Below are 25,104 nucleotides of genomic sequence, written 5' to 3' on the forward strand. Positions count from 1 at the left end.
AACGCCAATCAAATTGTCGAGATATCTCAAGGATGATCAAAGGAAATTGGATGCACCATCAGGAGCTCAAGTTGGAGCATCAGAGCAAAGGGGTTGAATCCTTATTGACCCAAGATATTTCAGCTTTTCATTTTTAATCAATTTGTAAACATTTCTAAAAATATATTTTGACTTTGTCATTATATGAGGTATTTGTGTGAATCGGTGAAAATTTTTTTAATTTAGTCCTTTTAAAATCAGGCTGCAACAACAAAATGTGATAAAAGTTGATGGGTGTGAATACCTTCGAAAAGCACTGTTTGTGCAGTATATATGTGTATTTGTGTACTGTTGGACCCCGTTATTTGCGGATTTCATCCAATTTAAATCTATTGTGCCTTATATATAATCTATTGTACCTGAGGAAGCCGGCTGTGAAGCTGGTGAAACGTTGCCCTGAGACCGGGTCTGCTCTCGCTTTTTTTGCTCAAATTAGCGGATTCGATCGAGTTTTTTTACTTTTGGTTGTAAGCGCCTTCTTGTTTTCAAATGTGTCATCCCAACCGCCCCAAACTAATGCCATATATGTATGCCTGCTCTTCACCTGTTGGTTGGCAGCTGGCCTGATACCACCCACAAATTGTAACCTGATTTAAAAAAAAAACAATTATACGTCCGTCATGTTGGAAAGCTAAGACCTCTTCAGAAGTGCCATATTCACAATCGCCATACCCTCCCGACAAGTTTTCCGTTCCGTGTAAACAACCGAAACGGCTTTTAAAAGGATTATCAGGAAAGGTTGTAACCGATATGCATCCTGGACATTGTGAAGGTTATCGTACGTTCAGGCCTCTGGTGTCAGCCTATGGGCCAGTGCAATTTAAATTATCTGAGCTATATAACCACAATGTATTATATATGCACATAAGCATGTATTATATCAGCGGTCTGTTGCCTAAACACTGCCAAATTAAGGGATGTGTCAGAAGAACGTGTTGTGCTCTTAGAACAAGATCTCCCACGAGGGGGGTACTTTGGTCATTGTTTAAAACTAGAAGGGAGTGCCTGGCGTTGCTGGGTCCCTCTTCTCGTCCCTTCTCCTCCCTCCCTCCTATCTCTGCTTCCTTCCTCCCCCACCCCCTCTCCCTGCAAATTCCGATCCCACCCCTTCCTCCTCCTCACCTCCCTCTGGACTCCCACCTCCCTCTTCCCCTGCCTCCCCTGATCAGTGGAGGTTGGCTTTGGGCCTTCCCACTCTCTGAGGATGTGAACAGTGCAAAAATGCATGTTAACTCCACAGCTGACTTGTGATACCGTCTGCCACCACCACTGGGTGGTATTACATGAGACACATTTTCAAAGAGAATTTTTGTCGACCTTCTCTCCCGAACCCCCGTGTCTACAGATGAAATCAAGTAGCCCATGTTCACCATGAGGTCGAACTTGGTCCATGTGCCAAGTTTGGTGGAAGTAGGCCCAGTAGTTTTGGCGTGATTAGTGTTACACACGTACACACACACACACACACACACACACACACACACACACACACACACACACACACACACACACACACACACACACACACACACACACACACACACACACACACACACACACACACACACACACACACACAGACATTAATTAGTATAGATAAAGTTTCTTTGTTTTTGTTGTTTCCAAAAATAACAGAATTGCCTTTTTCTTCAGATCTGTGAGATCAATGAAAGTCCCATCTTCCTGAAGCTGAACCCACAAACAAAGCACACAGACGTGAGTGCAACTTGCTGTATGTTTGGGAGTCGATGTTTGTGGGCCACGTGTAGTGAACTTGTTCCTTTCTATTGTCTTCAAATGGTTCCACTGTCCCCTGCCCCCGCACCTTCCACTCCAACCTTTACTAGTTTGCTGTTGTTGGGAAGGGAATTGTTTGTTTCATTGTCGATAACATATGGAGATGTTAACGTTTGTGCAGAATGAGATGAATCTGCAAATTGGGTTTGTTGGTTTCCTTCAAACTGCAACAGAATTTGTATGTTACTGAAGGTTGCCTCTGTTTGCTGCCTAGCGCTGCCTCAGCAGCAAAGGTTTGAAGTATTCGGTGAAAATTGGGCTTGTTCTGTGTTGATTGTAATGACTGTGATGAACAAAAAATACAATAGCATGCAGTGGGGGAGGGGGAATGTTTTGTGACAAAATAAAGGTGTTAAAGGGACAAGGAAGTTAAACATGGTGGTAAGAAGAAAACAACTTTTGCCTCTTGTAGAAACAACACGTCCAATTTGGGGATCATCTCACTCGATGGTAATACCTTTTAACCTTCCAAGACGAAAATGTAGAGCCTGATCATCCCATAAATGTCAATTGCTGCAAAATTTAATTTGTTTATGAAATGTGTGATGTGTTGATATTTTGGATGATGAACTCATTTGGTTAATTTTCAGCGATTGTTTTAAATCTCAAAACTGAAGTCTCCCCTTTAGTGGGGCAGATAACAGCCATTTTTGAGAAGAATCGTGCAAATGATGATACAAGCATCAAATCTGGCACATTTGTTCTCCAGGGGATTCTAATCAAATCTGCCTGATTGACCATTTGAAAATCCAAATTTTGAAAAATTTGAAAAAAAAAAAAAACTTCAAAAAAGTCAATATCACAAATCAATGTTGGATGCTGGCTGAGATTGGTGAATGTTTCAGAAACATCATCAAAGACGTTCCAAGTCTGCCATGCAGTTTTCTTCCCTTTACCGCGGAAGGCAGACACGACGTCACATCCAGTGAACGCATGGAAGTATGGGATCCCTCGAGCTTTCTCAGGCCCTATTGCAGAAACAACCTCATGGACTGGAATCCATTGTGCCTTGGCTCCTTGGCCAAAGGCAATCCACATGTTCTCAAGACCTAGTTCCTGTAAGGATGGCAGTACAGTTTTGGTTTGACTAGTACGTCCGTGTCATTAGCCTTAATGATAATGGACTTGCTACCATCCGTCGTTGCATCCCTGGCGTGTGCAAATATTCGAGTGTCAGCTTCTTCATAACAACATGGAGACACAGCATCCAGTGACTTCCTTGTGTTGCTAATGGCATCTTCTCCTTTTGTGACAATGACTGTGCTTGTCGTCTGTGCTTCACACATCTTTTCTGCAAGGAAGTGAAACAGCTCAGTGTTGTTGCTGTCTTCTTGAAGAAAGCTTCTCCAGTTACTTGGAGTCTTACTGGTTCCTGTCACTCTTCTTCTGATTCCTTGCCCCCTTTTCAACCTTGCCTCGGACTTCAGACTTGACTTCTTGTACACATTAAACACTACGTCCACCCTCTCGTACCTGGCACCATAGGATTCCACCTTTGCGATGATGTCTTCTTTAGCAGAGTCATCAAATATCCTTGAAGTGTGTGGAGGTAGGGCATTGATAAGTGCTGAGCCATCAATGATGACTGCATCTCCCCTTGGTTCTCTGTCTGGGATGTTCACTTGCGCTTCAAGAATTTCAGCCAACTGTGATTTCAGATTTTTTTGAAGTTTCTTTTTTTTTTTTTAATTTTTCAAAATTTGGATTTTCAAATGGCCAATCGGGCAGATTTGATCAGAAAGCCCTGCAGAACAGAAATGCCAAATTTGATGCTTGTATCATAATTTGCACGATTTTTCTACTATCTACTACACTACTTTGCTTGCCAGGCTCTTTACCTGCGGCATACAAGGCTGCCTTTATACCTCTATCTCTGACTTCTTCCACTTGTGCAGTCAACATGTAATCAATCTCTCCCTTCCCCACCTTTCTCTTCCCCTCCATTCAATTCCCCTCCATTCCACTCACTTCCACTCCCCTCCATTCCACTCCCCTCCATTCCACTCCCCCCCTTTCCCTCCACTCCCTCCACTCCCTCCACTCCCTCCACTCCCTCCACTCCATCCACTTCCTCCACTCACTCCCTCCCTCCACTCCCTCCACTCCCTCCACTCCCTCCACTCCCTCCACTCCATCCACTCCCTCCACTCACTCCCTCCCTCCACTCCCTCCACTCCCTCCACTCCCCCTTTTCCCTCCACTCCCCTTTCCCTCCACTCCCCCTTTCCCTCCACTCCCCCTTTCCCTCCACTCCCCTTTCCCTCCACTCCCCCTTTCCCTCCACTCCCCCTTTCCCTCCACTCCCCCTTTCCCTCCACTCCCCCTTTCCCTCCACTCCCCCTTTCCCTCCATTCCCTCCACTCCCTCCACTCCCTCCACTCGCTCCACTCCCTCCACTCCCTCCACTCGCTCCACTCCCTCCACTCCCTCCGCTCCCTCCCCTTTCCCTCCACTCCCCCTTTTCCCTCCACTCCCCCTTTTCCCTCCACTCCCCCTTTTCCCTCCACTCCCCCTTTCCCTCCACTCCCCCTTTCCCTCCACTCCCTCCTTTCCCTCCACTCCCTCCTTTCCCTCCACTCCCCTTTCCCTCCACTCCCCCTTTCCCTCCACTCCCTCCCCTTTCCCTCCACTCCCCTTTCCCTCCACTCCCCTTTTCCCTCCACTCCCCTTTCCCTCCACTCCCCCTTTCCCTCCACTCCCCCTTTCCCTCCACTCCCCCTTTCCCTCCACTCCCCTTTCCCTCCACTCCCCTTTCCCTCCACTCCCCCCATTTCCCTCCACTCCCTCCCCTTTCCCTCCACTCCCCTTTTCCCTCCACTCCCCTTTTCCCTCCACTCCCCTTTTCCCTCCACTCCCCTTTCCCTCCACTCCCCCTTTCCCTCCACTCCCCCTTTCCCTCCACTCCCCTTTCCCTCCACTCCCCCTTTCCCTCCACTCCCCTTTCCCTCCACTCCCCCATTTCCCTCCACTCCCCCCTTTCCCTCCACTCCCCTTCCCTCCACTCCCCCCTTTCCCTCCACCCCTTCGATTCCCTTCCCCTCCGATTCCCTTCCCCTCCGATTCCCTTCCCCTCCGATTCCCTTCCCCTCCGATTCCCTTCCCCTTTCTTTCCCTTCCCCTTTCCTATTTTTCGCTGATGTGGAATTTAAATTCCAGATTAGATATTGTCGTCACACACTGTCTGTCTGTCCATCCATCTCCTATTTTGCTTTCTCCGGCCAAACCGCTGGGCCGATCCAGTTTAAATTTGGCAGCATTCCTCTCATGACTGGTAACAGGGATTGCAAGGCTCGTTCTGGTCACGTGACTTTAAGTAAGTCGGTCAAAATGGCCGACTTGGTAAATTATTTCCAAATTATTCTTCTCCGGACCCACCAGTCAGAATGCTACCAAGTTTGGGTTACAACATTAGGCCAGGGTAGGGATGTTAAATTGTGGACGCCATGCCGATCACGTGACCGGAAGTGTGTCAAAATGGCGGTCGCACAAATTCTTTCCAAATTCTTCAAATGTGACCTAGCTTGGGCTACAACATTAGGCCAGGGCCCAGATGAGCTCGAGGTCCAGTGGTCCTATTTTTCTTTTTATCCCATCTATTCTCTAATCATGCTTCCTCTGCTCTCTCAATCCTCTGACTCTCCATATCTATTCCAGGATGCACACATTGTTCCAGTAATCCCCTCCTCAAACTTCCAAATCCATACTGACTGCGCAACTTTTTGTGTCCAACTGTTACCCTGTTGCCCTACTCTGAGTTCATATCCTCCATCACCTTGCTCTTCATATCAACCATATAAAAGACAATGTGTGTTTGTCTATTTTTGTTTGATATCTGTCCCCCATTCAAAAGGACGATTTAAGAAGGCTTGTAAAGGACAGTCTTTTAACACGACTGTGTGTTCACAACCTTTTATTTTTTTTTTCAGGATAAAAAACTTGAAAAACATTTTCCATTTATAGAGTAATTACGTCTCTTCTTTTGGAAATATAGACGGTGACTTGCAAACAGGACTCAATGGCGGTGTACAGAAGTATTTTAAAAAAATATAATAAACACAAGGTGCAGGGAGGTGAAATTCGCTGCACGTGATGTGTGACGTATGCATAGTAAAACGAGTGTTCATTTACGTATGTGCGATGTCTCATAGATAAAGAAGATATAAACACACCTGACGCTGGGCCACTGTGTGTGAGAGAGTGTGCATTATAACTGTGATGTGATTTGCAATGACCTTGTCTGTTTCAGCTTCCTGTGAGTGTGTACGAGTCTGTTATTGACCTGGTGAATGGACAGGTGAGTTCAAACACGGTAGTTCATTTGAAACTAGAACGGGCACTCAGTAGAGCGCATACGTTTGCCAACGCTACATTTCCCGCCCCCCCCCCCCAGAAACCGTTGATTGTGAGGGTTTGAAATGATACAAAAAACGCTATTTTATTTTTTTGTACCGTAAGTGTCGTTTAGAAACAATGTAAACACCAACTTACCAAAGAATCACTGTCCATGGAAGAAAATACTTGATGTATTATGATTCATCAAATAAATTGTGTGTGTGTGTGTGTGTGTGTGTGTGTGTGTGTGTGTGTGTGTGTGTGTGTGTGTGTGTGTGTGTGTGTGTGTGTGTGTGTGTGTGTGTGTGTGTGTGTGTGTGTGTGTGTGTGTGTGTGTGTGTGTGTGTGTGTGTGTGTGTGTGATGTTTGTAGGCCAGACGTGTGTAAGAGGGCGTTTTAAAATGTCCTATTATTATTCTCCAAAACAGATGAAGAAGTTCAATGGAACAAAGTGCAAGTTCGCACATTAGTTGTTCCTGCTACTGGGTGCGAAGCTTTGTGATTCTAACACGAGATGTCTCTGTGCTACATTAATTAAAATGGCACAGGGCAGCATGACTGCTGTGAAGCGTGAAGTTGTGGAGGATGAGCGTTGGGATGACTGACTGGAGGATGAGCGTTGCGATGACTGACTGGAGGATGAGAGTTGGGATTGCTGACTGGAGAATGAGAGTTTGGATTGCTGACTGGAGAATGAGAGTTGGAATGACTGACTGGGGGATGAGAGTTGGAATGACTGACTGGGGGATGAGAGTTGGAATGACTGACTGGGGGATGAGAGTTGGAATGACTGACTGGGGGATGAGAGTTGGAATGACTGACTGGGGGATGAGAGTTGGAATGACTGACTGGGGGATGAGAGTTGGAATGACTGACTGCGGGATGAGAGTTGGGATTGCTGACTGGGGGATGAGAGTTGGAATGACTGACTGGGGGATGAGATTGGGATGACTGACTGGGGCATGAGAGTTGGGATGGCTGACTGGGGGATGACTGACTGGAGAATGAGAGTTGGGATGAACGACTGGAGAATGAGAGTTGGGATGAACGACTGGAGGATGAGAGTTGGGATGAACGACTGGAGGATGAGAGTTGGGATGAACGACTGGAGGATGAGAGTTGGGATGAACGACTGAAGGATGAGAGTTGGGGTGACTGACTGGAGGATGAGAGTTGGGGTGACTGACTGGAGGATGAGAGTTGGGATGAATGACTGGAGGATGAGAGTTGGGATGAATGACTGGAGGATGAGAGTTGGGTGACTGACTGGAGAATGAGAGTTGGGGTGACTGACTGGAGCAGTGATCTTCACTATTTTTTAGAAGGAGGCCACTTTTGCCGATAAGACACCAGTGTGAGAGCCACCACACCGCCAACTAGACCCCATAATGGCTGCTATTCGGCCCGCCTCCACATCCTATTTTTTATTTTAATTTTTTTTATAATGGCTACTCAGCTGTAAACATAATTGTTCTACTGATGTGGTGCTATCTATTGATGGAGTGATGTTACTTTTGCACATCACTTTGGAACACTCATTTGAAACCATTGTGTCAATTTGATGGTATTTATGGTGGATTATGATGGAGTTTTCACATTTGTGCATTATTGGCTGTGCGTAATGATGGTTGGCGATAATGATGGTTATCGATTATGATGGTTGTCAGGTCAGGTGAGATCTGTGACCTGCTACAGGTACCATGTAAACCTGTACTAACCTGTTCCATGGTCGGGTTGTCGGCGACTAAACCGTCTCCCCCACCAGGTTTCTGGTGAGGAGGGTGTTTGGATATGGACACCCAGCAGGATTAAATACAAAACCTGTCAAAGGGCAGAGCAGCTCCTTGTGAGCCAACGGCCATCCATATCTAGTGCCCAACTGTGTCTGCGGACGTCCTCCTGCAGTTGGGTCACTTCTTATTAGGAGGTTGGTGGCAGGATTTGCACTCCGGCCACCGTAAAACCCTTCATTCCGCAAAACACAAAAACGCAAATAAATCTGAAAACCCACTCCGTGGGAGTTCCTACTGTGCAGCTTCCCTTCGCAGGGCAGCTCACCGGATGACGGGATTGGGGCAAAGCCTTCGGGACCCCCAATCTTTGATGATAGGAGGGAAACCACAGGGTAACATCCCTGGGTCAGATTGCGGGAGAGTGTGTCGGAGTGGTGCTGAATGTGTCGTCAACCAGACGGCGGTCTCCTTGGGTTAACCTGAGGCGGTCCCTTCGGGTGGGTGCCTGGAATGTCCTATCCCTAAAAGAGGATGATCACCTGTCTCTGTTATCATCTGAGCTGAAGCGTTTGGACATCGGGATTGCAGCTCTCTCTGAGGTTCGGAGACCGGATTGCGGCGAGATAATGGTGGGTGGTTACACCTACTATTGGTCTGGTCGCTCTGATGGTTACCATACCCAAGGAGTTGCTGTAGCTGTGTCCAATAAGCTGACCCCAATGATGATTGAGGTAACACCGGTCAACGAGCGTATTATGAGACTAAGGATTCGTCACTCCTTAGGTGTCATTTCCCTGGTCTCTGTTTATGCTCCGACTGAGGCGAGTGATCTCACCGTGAAGGATGCATTCTACGCCACGCTCGAGTCTGTGGTTGATCAGTGCCCCAGACGAGATACACTTCTAGTCTTGGGGGATTTCATTGCATCGACTGGAACTGATAGGGATTGTTATGAGGTGTGTGTTGGTCCCCATGGGTCAGAACTATGAACCAGAATAGCACTAAGTTCCTTGACTTTGCAAGAAGTCATGGACTTAGGGTGGCTGGTTCATGGTTTCAGCGCCCACAAGCTCATCGCTGGACTTGGTATTCCAACGCTGGCGGTGTGACAAAGGAGATTGACCATGTCCTCATTGACGGTCGTTGGAGGATGATCCAGAACTGCAGGGTCTACCGGAGTGCTCAGTTCCTCAATACTGACCACAGGCTTGTTGTAGCAACTCCAAAGCTGCACCTTAAATCCTGGAGAATGGTACCATCCCAGCTGAGGCTGGTTGTTGGCAAGCTCAGGGATGAGAGAGTAGCTAAGGAGTTTGCGAACAGGCTGAGTGAACACTTGGGGGGTCTGGGTGCTTTGGGGGGTCCTGAAGAGTTGTGGAGTGCCTTCAAGACCACCGTCCTTGATGTTGCCTTTGGATGTCTTTGAACTCACCGCAGGGCAAAGAAGAATTTTGTCTCTCAAGGGACACTGGCTACCATTGACCAGAGTCGCAGGGCCAGGCTGAATGGCAGAGCTGAGCTGTTCAGGGAGCTGAGGCGTAAAACTGTACGTGCACTGAGGGTGGACAAGGTGGCCTATGTGCGAGGAATCTGTGCGGGGGTAGAGCATCACCTGTGGACAGGTGATTCTCGTCCCGCTTACAGGGGAATTCGCGCATTGCGTTCATCCAAGCCCATCTCTCGGAGCACTGCAGTTACAGCAGAGAGTGGTAGGCTCTTGACAGAGGAGTCTGAAGTGAGGGCCCGCTGGGCCTGTTACTTTGAGCGGTTGTACCAGGCTGATCCCCCAGCTGTCGAGTTGGACGTCAAGGGTGTTACAATCCCTGTTGCTGACCCTCGAATCAACTGTGGTCCACCTTCGCTTGTGGAAACACGGGCTGCGGTGAACCGGTTGAAATGGGGCAAAGCTCCAGGGATCTGTGGTATCCATGCTGAACTTCTCAAGGCTGGTGGAAATGCTGCACTCGTGTCGTTGCATGCAGTTTTGTGCTCTGCCTGGAACACAGGCATCATCCCAACTGATTGGAAGAGGGGCCTTGCTGTTCCTCTCTGGAAAGGGAAGGGTGATCGCCAAGACTGCAACAACTACCGAGGGGTGACGCTGCTCTCAGTGCCGGGCAGGGTCTTTGCTCGGATAATTCTTGATAGGGTTCGCCACCATCTGCTTGAGCACCAGCGTCCAGAGCAGTCAGGCTTTACACCAAAGAGGTCAACGATTGACCGTATCCTTGCTCTTCGTGTCCTCACCGAACGCAGACGAGAGTTTCGGCAGGGGCTGCTTGCAGCCTATGATCTCTGTAAAGCGTTCGATTCAGTGAATCAGCATTTCCTCTGGAGGATTCTTCGTCTTTGTGGGGTGCCACCAAAACTGATAGATCTGATGTCTGAACTCTACTCTGGTACCGAGAGTGCTGTGAGATGTGGTGATACCATTTCTGACTTATTTCCAGTTGTTGATGGAGTTTTTCAGGGGGTGTGTACTGGTCCCACACTTTTCAGCACTTGTATGGACTGGATTTTAGGGAGGATGTCGGAGAGATCAAGCTGTGGTGCATCGTTTGGGAATGTCAAGATCTCGGACCTTGATTTTGCAGATGATGCAGTCATCTTTGCGGAGACTTTAGATATCCTTTTGGGGGCCCTCGAGGTGCTGAATGAGGAGTCAGAGCTGCTGGGATTACGGGTTTCTTGGGTCAAAACTAAGATCCAGACTTTCGGTGACATCTTGGATGCTGCTGTCCTGTCTGTGTCTGTTTGTGGTGAGGATGTTGAGGTCATGGAGAGATTCACTTACCTTGGCAGTGATATTCATGTCTCTGCTGGCTGTGAGTCAGAGGTCAATAGACGTCTGGGTCGGGCCTGGGGAGTCATGGATTCACTGGATCATGGGGTGTGGCGCTGCCGGTACCTGTGCGGGAGGACGAAAGTACGAGTCTTCAGGTCCTTGGTACTTCCAGTCTTGCTCTATGAATGCGAGACTTGGACTCTGACCAAGGATCTGAGACGGAGAAGTAATTCCTTTGGTACCAGGTCTCTTCGGAGAATCCTTGGCTATCGCTGGTCGGATTTTGTGTCCAACGAGCGGTTGCTGAGAGAGACTCGGATGAGATTTGTTACCTGCATAGTCCGTGAGCGTCAGTTGTGGCTGTATGGACATGTGGCTCGTTTTCCTGACGCTGATCCTGCTCACCAGATTCTCTCAGCGAGTGAGTCTTGTGAGTGGAGGAGGTCAATGGGCTGACCACGTGCCTCATGGTTGCAGCAGGTTGATCGGCATCTCAAGGAGATGGGGATGGGCCAGGCATCTGCCTGGGGGATGGCCAGACGGAGGCCCCTGGAGTACCGGCGGAAAGTGGACGCAGCGACGCGCTGTTCTGGCACATGCTCCCATACCTGACCTGCTGTGCGTCAGGGGCCGCACTTTAGGCCACCACGGGCCGCCAGTGGCTCGCAGACCACACAATGAAGAACAGGGGACTGGACGGTTGTATAGGGAAATATACACATTGATGGATGTGGTGGTTAAGTTGTGCGTTTTCTATCCAGGCGACCATGCTTTTTGTTGAACTCCCATACACGCTGGCAACTGAAGAGGCAGAGCGCATCGGGGTTGACCACGTGGCTCGCATGAGCACCACCGACGCCAGCGATGGATCCACTGGTAATGATGTCCCCTGCCGTGCGAGTTCTTCAGTTGGACGGTTTGTAATATTTCTGTTGTGTTGCGGCTTGCACCTTACAAAACGAGTACCAGCCAAATTTCTGTAGTTGAGAGAGCTGCTATGACTAATTGTGACTTGTGATCACCTGGTATTTTTCCTTCTATGGTGCTGGAGTTCTTTTTCAGATACCAAGCAGAGCAAGTAGTTGAAGAAATTGTCCAAGAGAATAGTGACATCTAAGTTTGTGGTCATACATTGGAACATATTTTGTTGTCCAGGCACGGCCATTTGTAACTTTACAGATGCATAAACTTTCATCCGTTTCTATCACATCTGTAGGCTTAGGGATGTCATTTGTGGATTTGCAGATGTCACTATTGTCACAGAGTTTGGGGGTGTCGTGGTGGATATGATGTCTTTATTTTGTTGGGATACAAAGCCAAGGCTTGTGGAAGAGCTGGAACAGTGAACGGATCAGGACGTACCAGAAAAAGGAACAGGAGAGAGAGAGAGGAGGTGGGGAAGGGAGGGGAGGGGGGAACACCAACAGTGGAGTTGAAGGACTAAATCGAGGGAGACGGACAAACAATGGATGTGGGGAGGAATGGGGGGCAGGAGAGGATGCATAAGGTAAACAAGATGGACACAGAGGGAAACTCTCAAGGGAGAAAACTGGAAATTTGAAAGGAGGTGGGCTTGGGGGTGGGATGGAGGTGGGGGTGTTAACAGGGGTAGAAAATATCATTGTTTTGGATTGGGGATTACCTGAGATGATGGTGAACAGCTGTTTTGAAGATGTATCGGTAAGAATGATCTTGAAAAGAATGTGGAAGTTGGTTCCACTAGCGGGGGGAAAAAAACAGAGGATTGAAGTAGCGGAGGTGATCGGTGACCCTGCATTTTGGGAGTTTCACCAGAAGGGGGTTGATGGTGAACCGGGTGTGGCTTGTGGGCCTGGCGGTTACAAGCACGGAAAGAGTTGGGGGTGCAAAATCAGAAAGAAGGTGGTAAAGACAGAGACCACTGACCTGTCTGTGATAGGCCCATAGACTCAGCTTCGTCATGGCACATTCCAATAATATTGAAAGCCTTGTTTTTCACGACATCAAGCTGACCAAGATGTGAGTCAGGGGAGTTAGCCCAGAGGGCAGAGCAGTACTCCATCAAGCTGCGGATGAAGGCCTTGTCGGTGGATAATGGTTTAGGTGTGCCAAGGAAGAAGCTTGCACGACCGAGGATGCCCATTCAGTGACTGTCTCCAGAGGCCAACTAACAAATGCAGTTTACCAAGACAGATCCTGGCTGATCGTGAGACCCAAAAGTTTGAGTGACTGAATTTCTTCAAGAGGATTAAAACATTAGATGGGGGGAGTGAGGGGAGTGGGGGGGTGGTTGGGGTGATGGGGGTTTGCCAGACAGTCCTTTTGAAGAGAGATAGTGAGAATGTGAGATTTGCCAGGATTGAAAGACATATTCCAAGTGTTTGAGCAGCTTGTGATTTTTTTTTTCAAGATCTGAAGAGAGGGAAGAGGGTATAGCCCGCCTGTCTGAAGGATGATGGATGTCACGGCAGAGAGTGGAGTCATCAGCAAATAGATAAAGAGGATTTTCCAGAGTCAGAGAGATCATCGATGAAGATCAGGAATAAGACTGGGCCCAGAACACTGCCTTGGGGTACTTCAGGCTTGAGAGGCACGGAAAGAGTAGAGATGAAAGGATTCCATTGACTGCCACACGTTGGCTACGAGAGTTGCGGAAGTCAGTAAGCCAAGTATGGAGTTGACCTTGGTTGCCATTGGCAGGGAGTTTAGAGCGTATGCCAGACTGTATCAAATGCATGAGATATTGTTTTGGGCCGGGCGTCGGTGACGAGCACGACCGCGAGATGGAGCCGTTGAGTCGACTCCGCCGATCACCCGGAATATCGATCGTACTTCTTCGGAAAACTCCGAAAAGTACGGGTCTCTTCTCGGATCGTGAAGCGTCAATATTTCTACCACGTGGTACAGGGTTATTTGCCAATTTTCAAAATACCTCGCCATGTGTTCATTAAAAATAACCATGTGGCGATTTACCGAGTCTCCACACCCTCGACGGCACCCGTACGGAACGAGCCGCTAGCGTACTCCAACCGTGTGCGACCCGAGCGGATGGTCACCGAGATCTGTCGGTCCAAAGGTTCCCTTATGGCGGCACAACGGCCTTGCTAATTTTCCAAGACGCAGCATGCTAAGCCAATGGACGAAAGGACACGAATGAGCTGATACATTTCACAAAGGGGGATGTTTATTTAACAATAGGCAGGGAGGGGAATACAGAAGAGCAGAGTTATCCGAATATTGATACGCACGTATGTACAGCAAGGCACTTAAAAATTCATGACTTATGGAGTAGCGCCACACACACACACACACACACACACACACACACACACACACACACACACACACACACACACACACACACACACACACACACACACACACACACACACACACACACACACTCAAAAGAATCGGACCAAAGTGGCCTTTATTGAGGCCTCCAGCTCGGATGGAAAGGACGAGCTGAGGACTAGCTTCTGCCTCGGACCTATCCACCTCATGTGGTCTTCGCGTTGAGTATACCCGGGCATCAGCGAGAGGCGAGCCGAACCCAGACACCGGCGAGCTGCGATCAGCCTCCTCAGCTCCGCTCGTCCTGGCAATCAAAACCTCGCCTCCGTATCCCTCCGAGAGACGGCGCGCACACTTGCGGCTCCGGTGGTGGATGGTGTCTCTGAAGCCCAAGCTCTTGATCATCTAGAGGAGGAGGAGGAGGAAGAAGACGCGCTCTGTGCGAGGATTCTTTGTTCCTTGTTATCCTCTCTGCCCGACTCGCTCAGGCGTGATTCGTTCTCGGGCGCGGCTCGCTCAGGCGTGATTCGTTCTCGGGCGCGGCTCGACCTTTCCCCTACTTAGCGCGCGGCCAAGCAAATCGGTGGGTGGGCATGACCTTTCCCATACTGAGCGTGCGGAGAATGCTGGGAGCAGAGGGTTTTCGTCGTCATTTTATTTGGAGCTGGAGTCGTCCGCCACTGTTGTTGTAGTTCATGTTGGTTGGAAAATGTAAAAGAAAAACCCTAACTGTCAAAATAACTCCACAGCGCATTGACATTTAATTACCCATTAGACAAGGGACGGGAAGCCATCTATCCACATTTACTTATCGATATAACTGAGCTATAGGACCTGTATGTTGAGTGCAGTAAACTTCCGAATTCGTAACAATATGTCCAACAACGCTACCCCCTCCCCTTTTTACAGACTCGTCCTGAGTCGTAAAATTTGCGTGTGACCAGCATGTGTAAGTTTTCCCCTTGTACATTTTACCTTCAGATCCCTGAGTGCGACACTTTTTTTTCACGTGTCCCAAAAATAAAAAAACCTAATGCGCTGCGTAACTAAATAACAGACTCACATGGACAACTTAACTACATTGCCGGCACGATGACAAACATGCAGGTGGGTTAAACTTGTTTACAATTTTTACCTTATCTATTTACACTAACCATGGCCCATGACCGGTGATCTGTGGGAAAGAAGGCACGGCAACAGTTTTGTGTGAGTGAATGCTCTGCAGCTGAAGGTCAGTCGTCCTCAGGGCCTGCTCAAAAGGTCATCCTTGAGTGTGTCTTTCAGTGAATCTTTTGCTCTCTTCCTTTCATATCCCCAGCTGCTGGAGGCAACTCACCCTAACACGGCATGCATGTGCCATCCCACAGGCCATTTGAAGAGGGAGCCATGTTGCTCACTGCAGTCTCTGGCTCATGGAAATGAATGGATGGAAGCAAAACACAAGAATGATGGATGCAAACGATGCACGGGCTGCTCAATGCAGTCCCCGTGATGTGGCTGCCTGCAGGACAGTCCTTGCAAAACACTGGATGATCCTGGCGCACATTGTGATGAACGGTGACACAGGGGCAATGCAAACAAAAGGGTAGCAGGCATGGGGTTATGGCAGAGGCAGGTGAACAAGGCAAGGCTTTGCGGAACAGGTGATGCAGCACATCATACCGGCAGGTGAAGCTGGCCGGCCTCTGGTCTCGTTCCGTGTGGGTCTGGAGGGAGTGCGGTGGTGCCGGCCGCTCTGAACACGGGCTCAGACCTACCCTACTATCTCCCCCCCAACCTATCGCCTTTGCCTGTCTCTGTCCATACCCACTCCCTTCGTTTGCAACACAAAACTACAAAATTTAGCCCCTCTTTATTTTATTATCTTGCCAAAACGAAGTTTTTGCAAGATATGTTAGTCAGCTTGTATGTTTTTTTTTTTGTTTTGTTTGTCTGCAATCACGTATAAAAAATTCTGCAGAGCAAAGTTATCATTGGAAATTTTTGTAACTTCTCATATCAGAGGCCTATAGAGGTCCCTTTCAGCACACATAATTTTGAAGGTCAGGGTCAAAAGTCAAGGTAATTTTGATCGGATCGTCTTCAAACTCATGGGAATATAGTTCATGGTCTGGCGCTCAGCTGATTAGTTTTTGGTGGCGATTGGCCTTGACCTTCATGGTTAGCGCCTGAGGTCAAACATATTTGATCCCAAGGTCAAATTTTCAAGTTTTAGGAACCATATCGTGTAGAACCTCAAATTGAACACCTCAATGAGTGCTTTCTAGATATGTCAAGCTTGAGACATTATGACATCATTTGGTGACGTTATGAGGCAAACATATTTTTCATGGTTACTCTGTAGAACGATTCTCATCGGAATCTCTCGTAGGCAGATATTCCTCAAGGAGTCGCTCCTGATGGATAGCAGCTCTGTTCACCTCAGTGTGACCTTAAAGAAGTCACACGTGGTCACCTTTTGGCAAGATACGGGTCACCCTGTGGATGACATTGGTTTATTTTATTATCTTGCCAAAACGAAGTTTTTGCAAGATATGTTAGTCAGCTTGTATGTTTTTTTTTTATTTTTTTTTTTTTTTTTTTTGTTTGTTTGTTTGTTTGTTTGTTTGTTTGTCTGTCATCACGTATAAAAAATTCTGCAGAGCACAGTTATCATTGGAAATTTTTGTAACTTCACATATCAGAGGCCTATAGAGGTCTCTTTCAGTGCACAAAATTTTGAAGGTCAAGGTCAAAGGTCAAGGTCACTTTGGCGCAAATCAGGGGAGTCGACGAAACCCTTATGTTTTGACTAATTTTGATCGGATCGTCTTCAAACTTCATGGGAATATAGTTCATGGTCTGACGCTCAGCTGATTAATTATTGGTGGCGATTGGCCTTGACCTTCATATGTTTTTTTTTTTGTTTTTTTGTTTGGTCTGTAATCACGTATAAATCACTCTGCAGAGCACAGTTATCATTGGAAATTTTTGTAACTTCGCATATCAGAGGCCTATAGAGGTCCCTTTCAGCGCATAAAATTTTGAAGGTCAAGGTCACTTTGTCGCAAATCAAGGGAGTCGACGAAACCCTTATTTTTTGAGTAATTTTGATCGGATCATCTTCAAACTTCATGGGAATATAGTTCATGGTCTGGCGCTCAGCTGATTAATTTTTGGTGGCGATTGGCCTTGACCTTCATGGTTAGCGCCGAAGGTCTAACATATTTGACCCCAAGGTCAAATTTTCAAGTTTTAGGAACCATATCGTGTAGTACCTCAAATTGAACACCTCGATGAGTGCTTTCTAGATATGTCAAGCTTGAGACATTATGACGTCATTTGGTGACGTTATGAGGAAAAAGCATATTTTTCATGGTTACTCTGTAGAACGATTCTCATCGGAATCTCTCGTAGGCTGATATTCCTCAAGGAGTCGCTCCTGGTGGATAGCCACTCTGTTCACCTCAGTGTGACCTTAAAGAAGTCACACGTGGTCACCTTTTGGCAAGATACGGGTCACCCTGTGGGTGACATTGGTTTATTTTATTTTTTTTCTTTTAGAATTCCGTCTCCCTAACCCACTTCCTGTCTTTGTCTGGCTAACCTATCCTGTCCACCGAGCCTACTCCCAACCCCTAAGATCCCTTTCTGGAGGGGAATAGGGAGTGACTAGCATCCTGTCTCGAACACCAATGAAGCCTCAGAAAGCCTCCTCAGATTTCAGCAATCTACCAAGGTGGGTCCAGCGGCCTACGGAGAGCGGAGGGATGGATGGTGCCAAGGGGTACATTTCCTAACTACCCTAGCATTTATTACACTTTAAACTACCCCAGGGCTTTCCAAAACGCCTGTCATTTAAACTATCGGTTCTAACAACCATGATTCCCGTGTGGGTGTCCATTATATATTTGGGCCGAGCCCTCGAATTTTCACTTGTGCCCTTGCACAATTTCGTGGCTGGGCACCGTGGCTCACATGGCAGGGATTACCCCTCTGCCGAATCTCAAACTATGGCACCCCCGGGCCCTGAGGCTGTCTCAGAGCCAACCTGCCCCCTCTGAACAAGGGGGTTGCCCTTCCTGGCATTGCCCCCCTTCCATGCTCACGTGGCATCTTTGGTGCTCCGTGTCCGGATCTGCGGGTCGCCCGTGCCCAGTACACTATCCCGGTCCCTTGGACCCTTGGCCTACTCTGGCCGACTACTTCGGTGCCCGGGGTGCCCACTACTCGGTACTCACCTTCCCAAGCCACGCTCTCAGCCGGTCAAGTTTACTCCTGCACCCCTCCAAACGGGTTTCGTGCCTCACTCGACACCAACAACAAACTGACCTCCTTTTAGTAAATTTAACTAACTAACTAACATTAAACTGACCCCGGGATCACTTGGGTGGGAATCACTCCTCCCCCCACTCATTCATTTGCACCATGCACACCACATTCACTCCACTCACTCACTCGGGCCCGCTGACCCATATTCATTCACCATGTTTCTCTTTTCAACACACTTATTTTTCACATCATTCTGACACTCTGTTAACTAAGTTCCACGAACTAACTCGTGCCCCTCGTCATCCCTTACAATAATGCACGTTCCTTTTAATCCACGTAGCTAAGCTGGGGATTTGGGGATTTAATCCACGTAGCTAAGCTGGGGATTTGTGCTACCACAAGCGGTCCCAGGATCTCTTTACCCCCCAAGCTCTGCGTGTACCCGTTAACATCACTCACCCCCTCCACCTCGTTTGGCCCGATCGAACTCACCTCGTCGCGATCTGCTTCAAGGGGGCATACAGTCTCCCCTCGTCCCTGAAGGAGGCTATCCTGCTGCTCGCACCGGGTCACGAGGCATTCCCCCAGCTCAACCCCATTGTCCCTCACTAACTCTATGTGTGCGTGCTCGTCTTCCGTTTCATTTAATTTGTCCCCCTCTATTGATTTCTCCATTTCCGTCACCTCATTTATTATTTCCGTTTCTTCCTGGCTCTTCGTCTCTGTTAATTTTTCCGTCTCCGTCACCTTCTTTGGTGTCTCTGTGAATTTTTCCGTCGTCCCCTCGCGTTCATTAAGTTGTCTCCCCAATTATCACGACGGCATCTCTTGTCATCCCGACCTTACCCGTCTCCATCGCGGGCCGGACACATTGCACACTCCGTGTCGGTTCGGTGTCTCCGCCACGTGGTGCCGCCATGATGCCTCTTACACCCATTGTCCGCATTTCGCCAGGTGCAATCGCCCTCATTGCCGTTATATTTGCATCCATATCGCCCCTCAGTGCCTGCGCATTCGCATCCATATCGCCCCTCGGTGCCTGCATATTCGCATCCATATCGCCCCTCGGTGCCTGCATATTCGCATCCATATCCTGCATCAATTGTCCCATCATTTCCATCATCCGATCCGTGGGCGAAATCGCACGGGGGGGGGGGGGGAGGCGCTCGTCCGCCGCCCCCACCGCGCACATTGCAACCTCTGGGTTTGGTTGCGGGGAAAGTTCCTGCATGGGGGTGGTGTCCTGGACCATGGGTTCATCTACACTATTACCACGACCCACCTGCCTCAGCTTGTATTGGTTCAACATGTTGCGTGCTGGGAATAAATTTAATATGCTCGTAATTTGGGGGGTGGGGGGGGTGGTATTGCTCCGTACAGACCCCTGGTCCTACCCGTAAATTTCTCTATGGAGCCAGAGAGGTTTGAAACCCGCTCCTGACACCAATTTGTTGCGGTCCGGGCGTCGGCGACGAGCACGACTGCGAGATGGAGCCGTAGAGTCGACTCCGCCGATCACCCGGAATTTAGATCGTACTTCTTCGGAAAACTCCGAAAAGTACGGGTCCCTTATCAAACCGTGAAGCGTCAATATTTCTACCTCGTGGTACAGGGTTATTTGCCAATATTCAAAATACCTAGATAACCACGTGGCGATTGACTGAGTCTCCACACCCTCGACGGCACCAGTACAGAACGAGCCGCTAACGTACTCTAACCGTGTGCGACCGGAGCGGATGGTAACCGAGATCCGTCGGTCCCAAATGTCCCCTTACGGCGGCACAACGGCCTTGCTAATTTTCCAACACACAGCATGCTAAGCCAATGAAGGAAAGGACACGAACGAGTTGATACATTTCACAAAGTGGGATGTTTATTTAACAATAGGCAGGGAGGGGAACACAGAAGAGCAGAGTTATCCAAATATTGATACGCACGTATGCACAGCAAGGCACTTAACAATTCATTACTTATGGACTGGCGCCACAAACACACACACACACACACACACACACACACACACACACACACACACACACACACACACACACACACACACACACACACACACACACACACACACACCCAAAAGAATCGGACCACAGTGGTCTTTATTGAGGCCTCCAGCTTGGATGGAAAGGACGAGCTGAGGACTAGAATCTGCCTCGGACCTGTCCACCTTGTGTGGTCTTCGCGTTGTCGACCCGGGCACCAGCGAGAGGCGAGCCGGACCCAGACCTCGTCCTGGCAATCAAAACCTCGCCTCTGTATCCCTCCGAGAGACGGCACGCACCCTTGCGGCTCCGGTGATGGATGGTGTCTGAAGCCCAAGCTCTTGATCATCGGGAGGAGAAAGATGAAGAAGACGCGCTTCGTGCGAGGATTCTCTGTTCCTTTTTATCCTCTCCGCGCGGCTCGCTCAGGCGTGATTCGTTCTCGGGCGCGGCTCGCTCAGGCGCGATTCCTTCTCGGGCGCGGCTCGCTCAGGCGTGATTCGTTCTCGGGCACGGCTCACTCAGGCGTGGATCATTCTCGGGCACGGCTCGCTCAGGCGTGATTCATTCTCGGGCGCGGCTCGACCTTTCCCCTACTTAGCGCGCGGCCAAGCGAATCGGTGGGCGGGCATGACTTTTCCCATAATGAGCGCGCATAGAATGCCGGGAGCAGAGGGTTTTCGTCGTTGTTTTATTTGGAGCCGGAGTAGTCCGCAGCTGTTGTTGTGGTTCATGTTGGTGGAAAAATGTAAAAGAAAAACCCTAACTCAAAATAACTCCACAGCACATAAACATTGAATTACCCTTTACACAATGGATGGGAAGCCATCTATTCACATTTACTTATCAATATAACTGAGCTATAGGACCTGTATGTTGAGTGCAGTAAACTTCCGAATTCGTAACAATATGTCCAGAGATGGCCCTGATCTCATGTCATAGAGGGCCTCCATGCATTGTTGGGTGAGTGGAATCAACATGTCTAAGGTGGAGTGATCTGGTCTGAAACCAAATTGTTGATCTGAGATTAGGTTGTTGGAGAAAAGGAAGTATTTTATATCAACTGTGATGATGGATTCCAGGACGTTGCTGGTAATTAGAAGTAAGCTGTTGTGTCTGCAGTTGATCAGTTTTTGCCCTTTTTTATGTAATGTAGTGATGTTGGCTGATTTCCAAAGAGATGGAAGATGACCTAACACAAGTAATAGTTTTTGTTGTTTGTTTTATTTATTTATTCAGTGGCGGAGCATCTGCATGCTCAACACAGTGCAATCAAGATGCTGCACAGCCGAGTGAAATTGGTTCTTGATTACATTAATGCGGTGCAAGCTGGTATGTTGGTACATTATGCCTTTCATTCCACTCGTGTTGATATACAATACAGTATTCATATCACTCCAGCTGTGGTAATCATAAAATCTTGTGAAATCACTCCATATTCCACATCCATGTAAAGTAGCTGGCACATACCACCAAGTATCATCTTGATCCCTAGGTTACGGCTCGTAGTTATTAGCTTGGGCGGTTGAGTGGGTTGAGTGCACACTTGTTGTCTACACCGACCGAAGGGTGTAATTTCGAGCCTAATTGTAGCACAGAAGAGGGCGAGTAACACTGTCTTGATTATACACTAACAATGATGTAGATATACAGTAACAGACTAATAAACTAGAACGGCACTCGGTAGAGCACATACCTTCTCCAGACTGAACAGTTTACATTGTGTGTCCCACTGATCGGCTGGATCTGCATCCGGACCTGAACGAAAATATAATCGGCTTGTTCTTATCATCTCCCCAACTTATCAACCAAGTTTCGTCTGAATCTGTCCAAAACCTTTGGAGATATCCTGCTCACAGACAAACTAACAGGGGTGAATACATAACCGCCATCCACCTCAGTGGCGGCTGTAATAACCAGTAAGACGATGGGCCAGCAAGGGGGGCTAAATATCAACTGGGGAAAAATTATTACCAACGCGGATAAATAACGAAACAGATGGAGCCTGATGAGAGCACGTTGTGAGCGAGAGCAGACCAGACAAGGGAGAGGTGACTGTTTCCAACCAAGTTGCTTTGATTGGCTGGTAGGATATTCTTGAGGTATGCGTACTCACCACTGAGCTTTCTCGCCTGGGATTTAATCCCGATCCAGCGATAAACTGCCAATATGGTGTTTCATATGCAGGGTGAGGTATTGTGTGCTGTCCATTGGATGGATGTTAAACCAGAGGAACCATCTGCCATCATCGGTCGTTGGTGGATGATAAGGATGCTAGCGTACATCTTACGAAGAGGGGGACATTGGCGACACCCTGGACAAATTGCAGATTATTGATTATCTCGGGTGCGTATCTTGCATTGGAATGGTGATCCATCCAGGATTAGTTCTTCCCTTGAAATGTTTGACTCAGAATTTTTACACCCTGGAGTTCAAAAGAGTATGGGCCTCAAATTATTATCATAATTAGCAAATACAACCCTCACTTCACGAATGGGGATATAAAGGGTTGGGGAGAGAAGGGGGAGAGAGAGGGAGAGAGAGAGAGAGAGGAGGGAGGAGAGAGAGAGAGAGAGGAGGGGGGAGAGAGAGAGAGAGGAGGGGGAGAGAGAGAGAGAGGAGGGGGAGAGAGAGAGAGAGGAGGGGGAGAGAGAGAGAGAGGAGGGGGAGAGAGTGAGAGAGGAGGGGGAGAGAGAGAGAGAGGAGGGGGAGAGAGAGAGAGAGAGAGAGAGAGAGGAGGGGGAGAGAGAGAGAGAGAGGAGGCGGAGAGAGAGAGAGAGGAGGGGGAGAGAGAGAGAGAGAGAAGGAGGAGAGAGAGAGAGAGAGAGAGAGAGAGAGAGCAGGGGGAGAGAGAGAGAGAGCAGGGGGAGAGAGAGAGAGAGAGAGCAGGGGGAGAGAGAGAGAGAGAGGAGGGGGAGAGAGAGAGAGAGAGGAGGGGGAGAGAGAGAGAGAGAGGAGGGGAGAGAGAGAGAGAGCAGGGGGGAGAGAGAGAGAGAGAGAGAGAGAGAGAGAGAGCAGGGGGAGAGAGAGAGAGAGAGAGAGGAGGGGGGAGAGAGAGAGAGAGAGGAGGGGGAGAGAGAGAGAGGAGGGGGAGAGAGAGAGAGAGAGGAGAGAGAGAGAGAGAGAGGAGGGGGAGAGAGAGAGAGAGAGAGAGAGGAGGGGGGTGGAGAGAGAGAGAGGAGGGGGAGAGAGAGAGGAGGGGGTGGAGAGAGAGAGAGAGGAGGGGGTGGAGAGAGAGAGAGTGAGAGAGAAGAGAGAGAGAGGGTGGAGAGAGAGGGGGGGTGGAGAGAGAGGGGGGTGGAGAGAGAGGGGGGTGGAGAGAGAGAGAGGGGGTGGAGAGAGAGAGAGGGGGTGGAGAGAGAGAGGGGGTGGAGAGAGAGAGGGGGGTAGAGAGAGAGAGGGGGTAGAGAGAGAGGGGGGTTAGAGAGAGAGACAGAGACAGAGACAGAGACAGAGACAGACGAACGAAAGGTGAGGGGAAGAGCAATGCCTCACCAAACATTGCTATACACTGCAGGAGGGAGGGATTTGAGGAGGAGGAGGAGGAGGAGGAGGGGGGGAGGGAAAAAAAGGATAGAAAGGTGAGTGGTGGAGGTGGGGTTTGCAAAAAGAACGATATATGGCGCTTAATGACCGAACACAAAAAAAAACTCAGGTCAGAACAGCTGTACACACGGCACAACAGAGTTTGGAATGTTAACCACTGGCACGTCTGCGAAAACTTTGATATTCCAGTTCCAGAAAATTTATGGGAACATAAACCAAAAGCAATCGCTAAAAACATGGAAGTACCGCTTATGTACGAACTAATGATCCCATCAAGCGTGAACATCGAAAACGAAGCATTGCAACCAGATGTCATATTTGGGTACAAAAAAGAGAAGGTGTGGATCCAGATACACAATGTCAGTACAATTTTAAAACATTTATTGAACAAACAAAGAGATTCTGGACAGACAGATTTACTCCAGATCTCTCAACATAACCGGAGAATCTTCATCTTTATATAGTTTCCAGAAAGACAGTTTTTATAATTTTCTGACACTGACGCCAGTTTGCCCGGTCTTGACAATTTCCAGGTGAACCTTATCTTCAGTCTTCTTTGACTGAATTGGAATTTTGAATATAGCCTATATATTCAACTCACTGGCAAAGTTCAACCTGTTTACACATTTAATATACACGTGATCTTTCCATACAGAGGAGAAATATAATTATGTTAATTCCAAATGCATACATACTTAAAACATCATATCATATTTGAGTACATTTATTTCAGGATTAATATTTTTATTTTGATACCAAGCTTTAATCATCATCAATCTATTTCTTTTATCACCCCCAAACCCATCATGATAAAATGTTTCTGCAAAGGCATTGCAAATTGAGATCTTAATACCAGTTATTTAGGACTAAGCAATGTGGAAATCAAGACATGGACCAAATATGAAGACTTCAAGAATGAAGTGAAAAGATCCTGGAAGCTGAGAAATGTCTAAGTTGCACCAGTGATAGTTTGAGCTTCGGTAATGACGACGAATAACAAAACGGAGGTATTAAAAACCATCCCTGGGAATATTATTACAAGTGAACTACAATTGGAAGCTGTCCGGGGCTCAGTGACGATCCTGAAGAGAGCCCTCAGCACAAAACTTGGAGAACAAAAAACTTCACAGGTTGGTCCATGAATCGTGACCCCCTCACCGAAATGAAGGGGGATACTTTGAGCCCACCCTGGGAGTACTCCATTACACATTCTGAAAGCCACATATATGTAGATACCAATCAACGACACACACACATACACACACACACATACACACATACACACACACACACACACACACACACACACACACACACGCGCACACACACACACACACACATACACACACACATA

The 25,104-nt window shown here is 48.2% G+C and overlaps 1 protein-coding gene across 3 annotated transcripts in view; it reads left to right on the forward strand.

Moving 5' to 3' along the window:
* The window catches only part of COPS6 (COP9 signalosome subunit 6), a 49,217-nt gene that overhangs the window by 19,832 nt on the left and 4,281 nt on the right, over positions 1 to 25,104 (forward strand). For all 3 annotated transcript variants that reach the window (XM_085855970.1, XM_085855969.1, XM_085855968.1), the window contains exons 5-8: positions 1,693 to 1,755; positions 6,083 to 6,130; positions 11,448 to 11,562; positions 21,444 to 21,536. In XM_085855970.1, coding sequence (XP_085712096.1) covers positions 1,693 to 1,755; positions 6,083 to 6,130; positions 11,448 to 11,562; positions 21,444 to 21,536 — 319 coding nt within the window. The remainder of the gene's footprint in view (positions 1 to 1,692; positions 1,756 to 6,082; positions 6,131 to 11,447; positions 11,563 to 21,443; positions 21,537 to 25,104) is intronic.

This window comes from Eptatretus burgeri, chromosome 15 (genome assembly GCF_056783735.1).
Source record: "Eptatretus burgeri isolate ZD-2024b chromosome 15, Ebu_testis_v1, whole genome shotgun sequence".
Lineage (NCBI taxonomy): Eukaryota > Metazoa > Chordata > Myxini > Myxiniformes > Myxinidae > Eptatretus > Eptatretus burgeri.